Source organism: Halyomorpha halys, unplaced genomic scaffold, assembly GCF_000696795.3.
Source record: "Halyomorpha halys isolate HHAL.00 unplaced genomic scaffold, Hhal_1.1 Scaffold118.1, whole genome shotgun sequence".
NCBI lineage: Eukaryota > Metazoa > Arthropoda > Insecta > Hemiptera > Pentatomidae > Halyomorpha > Halyomorpha halys.
In genome coordinates, this window is record NW_027106719.1 from 226,533 (window position 1) to 232,212 (window position 5,680).

Here is a 5,680-nt window from a genome sequence, read left to right on the forward strand (position 1 = left end):
CTCTCCCTAATATCAACAAGATAAGAAACCTTATACAGGAACCAAAATGTTTAATTTATTTGGCCTACGAATAGATCTTTTTAGCTATTAATATTGTAATATTTTACTTTTGGCACTTACCCTTACCGTATTTTAAATATCCTTAGTTATTCTGAACCATGAATTGGTCTGAAAAAATACTCCCTTTTTTACTGTTCTTCTTGTATTTGGGCATTAAGTATGAAGTGTCCGGTGAAGACTGTATTTTGCAAAATCCGAAAGATCCAAATAAGAGCAATCTGTTAAGTAGTATATCACTTCTTAAAGGATCTAAGTAAGTGCTAAGATTGTCATTCTTCAATTATGCATTCTGTCTTCAAAACTTTATCAATTAATGTTCTATTACTTAGGTTTTTAAGCAACAGCGATAAGTATTCCTATGTTGTATCAATCTGTTATGATTTTTCAAAAGGCAAACATCCAAATGCAAGTGTTACTCGCACTTTCATAGCTAACAGTACAACTACTGTTCTAGGACGTTACAATGAGACTGACATAATTGGCATAGGAGGTTAGTACAGAAATTAGTTAGTTTTATTTTATAATATTATCATGATAAAATAAGTATAATCAGTCTAATTCCAAAGTGATGTATCTGAAAATTTCTGAAAGGTTTTCGTGTTTGAATATGGTTGTAGATTTAATATTTAAAGCTCATTTCTAATTTTTATGTTCATCAATTGATTATTTTTCATTTTTAATATGTAATGTGGCATAGTTAGGTCTGTTTGGTATCATGAAAAGTAACAAAACCCAACATAGCATGATTTGCATATATGCCACTATAGCTTTTTAAAAATTATATTAGTGTGTTAGTAATGTAATAATTGTAAAGGAGAAGCAGATTCCAGTAATAAGGAACCAAATCCATTTTCACACTAGCACCAAACTTATGTATTTAGACTTAGTTAGTTTGTTCCAAATTAGTTTTCAAGTACAATTACTTTGATTCAGAATTCCTAGAGTCCCTACTTCTTTCAAAAGGGATTTTTTTTACCCCCTAAAAAAGTCCCTTTCAGTAATACAGGTTTTTCAGCACCAGTTGGTATTAAGTCTAGCTATCAATACATAGGCAACTGTGTCCAATAATTTACTCTTCATTACGGATTTTCTTATTTTAAATCTTTTGGGATCAGTATAATTTTGCGAAAAATAGGGTTGAGGTTAACTTGTGGTACAGCTCAGTGCTCGGTTGTGCACCTCTACATTAGAGCCACTCTGAAGGCTGCCACATTCAGTATCCATCAGGACTTCCACCACCAGTCCATTCTGGTTGTCTCCTGGTTCTTTTGCATATTCATCTATCTAGGGTAGTCAAGCCCTTCCTAGGACGAAGTGTGCAATGCTTACCAACTCCTTCAACCTTTAAATGAAATCTCTGAATTAGGGGTAGTTCTCTACTTTCATCAAACAAGGGACCCATTTAGTCTTGACTGGACAGTGGGTAAGTATTTTTTAATAGTGGTGCCTTTTCGACTCGCTAATCACTGTCAATTCCACTCTTTTATAGAATCCTCCCTCACTATCTTCTTCCTGATTCAGCTCCTACTTGTTTAATGGCCTCTTTAAAGATGAAGTTCAGGAGTGTTACTCCAACCACCAATTGCACCACTCCATTTGACACCATTTTATAATTTGTGAATGTAACTCTCAACAGAAACAGTCTCTTTTGTTGTTGCTGTGTATCAGAGTTTGGCTCCATCCTGGGGATACATAACTTTGGATACCTAAGACCACACCTTTCTAAAAGGCTATTGTAGTAGGGTACCCGAGGCCCTAGAATGTACTTACAATTCTGGGCCCTCAGGAATAATAAATAAATGAACACATAATCCATTTATTAACTGTTTCACCCTATCTTCTAAGGTATTCAATAAGAGGAGTTACATCAATTTTTTTTATTTTAACACCAAGATATATCACCTCATTATCTGACCTTGAATATCAAAATCAATCGGGTAAGACCTTGAGCTTCTTTTGGTCCAGGTGGTCTTAGTTGCAGTCATGCTCTATTTCTCCTCCTCGTGCACCTCTTTGCAAAGAGACTTCCACTCCTTTCTGCTTTAATCTTTATTCTGGCTCTGCTATGTCCAGCCACCATTACTGGCTAAGTCCGAAGTCATAGGGATTCTTTTCAGTGCACGACTGGCCTATAATAATTTGTAGCATTCTATATAAGTGGATTTTCAAGTTCCTGGTGCTGTGTACTTGAACAGTAGTATAATGCATCTAAGATGAGTTTACCTGTGGGAAAAGGGAGGGAAGAGATGAAGTATAGTAAACTTTCTCCCACCAACCTCCCACTAAAATATATATTTTAAACCATTGAAATTAAGAAAATTATTTCACAACAAATTTAAACTTAAAAAGAGGCAGTTTGTTTCTGAATATAATGATTATCAAATCTCAAAAACGACTTTTTGGAAGATACTTTGTTCAGTAGTAACTGTGTTCTGACTTGCTAGTGTAAGTAGCAAGTCAGAACACAGGTGTCAATTTATTTTCCTACAAAGTAAAACAAGAATCACAAAGAAACAGTCTCAGTCAAGGATAAAGAAACGAGTACCCTCTCGTATTTGTAACTTAGGCGCCAACAATAGGGAGCAAAAGCATTCAAAGAACTTACCCAATTCCAAACTGGTTGGGTGTTCCCAGGTTCCTCTGGACAGCCTCTTGGTTTGTTCCTGGTAGGAGGGGTCGTTATGGTGTGGAGGGTAGCTAGGGTGGGGAATGCGCAAGTTCCCTCTCATACAGGTAAACTCATCTTAGATGCTCTATACCAATGTATCATTGGAGGAGCTGTGCATTCTAGTTGTTAGAAATCATTATATGCCCTTCTGCCAAAAAGATCTATTTTAGATAACTGATTCTTTTTTGTTTTAAGATACTGTTGATTACAGGATAAACTATGTTGAAAAATATTTTATAAGTAGCTAAATAATTTATTTTTTAGTAAATATTAAATTCATGGCATAACACATAATTGTACCCTTTTTTTTTTAGAACAACAAATGCTTCTCACTTATTCTGGAGGAGACAAGATAAATGACAGTTCAACTTGCAACAACAGCAATTGGAAAACCTTAATTGTTATCTCTTGCAATGAGATTGCTGATGAGGTAAGAAAAATAATAACAAAATAACTATAGGTAAAGTAAATAGTATGATTTTTCCATTGCAAAACTACCCAAAATGCGCTCTACAGTTTGATGATTGTATGTACTCATTTTAAACAAACCTAATATAAAATTAATATGTTTTCTTCTTAGAATCTTTATTTTGTAATCAGATTAATTTCTTTTCAAAGATTAATATAGATTTATTGGATCCCTATAATGGAGGATGTTTTGCACTCTTCCATCTGAAAACATCTGTCTGTGTCCCTGCAAGAAAATCAGCTTTCCTCACGTAAGTTACAGTTTATTGATATTTATAAATTAATTATTGTGTATTATTGGAAATTTTAAGCGCGGAACTTATTCAAAATAAATATTATCTGTACTTGTTTCGGTAGATGGATGGATAATTTATATTGAGATTTGAATGATTAAAAATTCTTTTACTAAGTATATTATTTTGCAAAAGTAGAAAAGTAATGAAACTTGCTGAAGTACTGTAAATCATTAGTTACCACTAATTACATAAAGAATCGAGTTTTCACTATATCTTGTTATTTTCTTGATCTAGATTCCTGCAATATCAAGCTATGAATGTAATCAGTGATATCAAACTGTAATTTAATTACTTAATAGATTTATTTTATTGTTAAATACTTTAGGGATTAAGTATAAAAAAAGAAATAGCATGAGATTGAATTCATAGTTGAAAGGACAGCCAATTTATTTGAAAAATATTGTCTAAATTTGATTTAAAAATTGATAGTTACTCATCCAAAAATTTTAATTTTACCTAAAAATAATTTTTTGGAACCCTACTATAATTAATGCAGTATGGATGTGTGAATTCTTAAAGAAGACTCAATATTTCCTTTACATTAAAACAATATATATATTTTGTTTTATTTTCATTTCAGATGGTTACTTGTGATATTCGTAATAATTGTTGCCTACTTTGTGTGTGGTATCATTTATAAAAGATATTCTGAAGGTGCTAAAGGTTGGGAACAAGTACCTCATCACGAATTTTGGAGGAACCCATTGCAGCATTTAATGGTATACTTTTTTTTCTTTTTTTTTTAGTGTCGATAATCTGTTTATTTTTCTTCAGAAATCAAAGATTTATTGTTTCAGGGATGTCTTAGAGGCAAAGATGATATCCAGATTCAACGAAGTGAGCCAAATGATCCTGCAGATGAACCCCTCCTCCGGTCATAGCCTATGCTTCGTTTCTCTACTGATTTAGATGTTCCATAGGTTTGGAATAAGTCAGTGGATTAATGTCTTTTCATTCGCATTTTTTCTTTTCTTTTTTTCTTTTTTTTTGAAGGGAGATGTGTGATAAATAAGTTTCTAAATTTATTATGCTTACTAAATACTGATTTTTATGGAAATGATGTGTGATATTAATATTAGTCTTTGTAAATTGAATAGTCCTGAAAAGGAGTATTTTTACCAAAGTGATTATTTTATTCCTGTAAAGAAGGTACTAAGTTAGAGAACACAGTATTAAAACTAAAATGTTTTGTGCTAATATTTATATATTGTTATGATTTGATGTTTTGTACTATTACTTTCTAATTATTTATTTTCTTTCTAGTCCTAGATTATTTGATTTGTATCTGTCCTTTATTTAATCTTTGTTTCAAATTGCTGTTACATAATTATAATGAATATTTTTATTTAGTATACTTTAAAAAAAGGAAGTGATTCATTCTAGAAAGAGGTGCCTTGTTTAATAAGATTAAGTATGTTGGTGATTGGCACATCAAATGCAAATGCTATGCTACATACTTTCTACTTAGTGTTGCTTTTGTGGAGAAATGAACTGTATTGTATAGCTATGCATTCATTCAATTTAAAATTTTAGCCACTCTTTAATCATATTCCTTTATCAATATATTTTCAATTGGAGGATTTGATATGATATAGCTTTCAAATTTTCCTATCTATCTTGTTTAAGAAATCTCCTTGTTGTGCTTTTTGTATATATTTATATAAAAATTATAGTTACTTGTATGTTGTTTTTGACAGCTAAAATACATTCTTAGTGAATCAACTTTTATATATTATACTTAACTGTGTGTTCAAATCTAGCATGTTTCAGATGTAAAATCGATTTAGCTGTTTTATACCTAAAACCAAACTAGAATCATCTAAATTGTTACTATGAAATGTGAATTACACTTACCAGAATATTTAAATCTTATCTTTTATATTATATATATAACTTTACCTTTTTCTCTTCTTTGTTGTCACTAAAATTATGTTTATTATAAAAAAAAATTAGGCTACTTATACTTTTGCTTAATTTAATTTTGTATTTCTTCTATTTCCAAAGGTAAAAGAAAGAATGACAATTGGCTGAAAATAATTTTTTCGTGCCTAAAAAAAGGGATTTTATTGCCATTTTTTGTTGCTGTAAAGTTATGGTTTATGGTGTTAGTATAAGTTTATGCTCACTATTTGGGCATAGAGCTATGTACATCCTCCTCCCATCTTAGGTTTAGTGGTTACTTGTTTAC

The 5,680-nt window shown here is 31.3% G+C and overlaps 1 protein-coding gene across 1 annotated transcript; it reads left to right on the forward strand.

The window, feature by feature from the left end:
• On the forward strand, positions 1-5,359 carry LOC106678013 (cation-dependent mannose-6-phosphate receptor). Its single transcript, XM_014416278.3, has 6 exons — positions 1-313; positions 390-550; positions 3,043-3,158; positions 3,347-3,447; positions 4,073-4,211; positions 4,290-5,359. Exons 1-6 carry the CDS (start codon positions 159-161, stop codon positions 4,371-4,373), a joined length of 756 nt encoding a protein of 251 aa, XP_014271764.1. The 5' UTR covers positions 1-158; the 3' UTR covers positions 4,374-5,359.
• The last annotated feature ends 321 nt before the right edge of the window (positions 5,360-5,680 follow it).

Coding starts and splice junctions, on each gene's coding strand:
- LOC106678013 (XM_014416278.3), top strand. CDS start 159: ATGAATTGGTCTGAAAAAATACTCCCTTTTTTACTGTTCTTCTTGTAT. Junction 3,159..3,346: donor GCAATGAGATTGCTGATGAG/GTAAGAAAAATA, acceptor TTCTTTTCAAAG/ATTAATATAGATTTATTGGA. Junction 4,212..4,289: donor ACCCATTGCAGCATTTAATG/GTATACTTTTTT, acceptor TTATTGTTTCAG/GGATGTCTTAGAGGCAAAGA.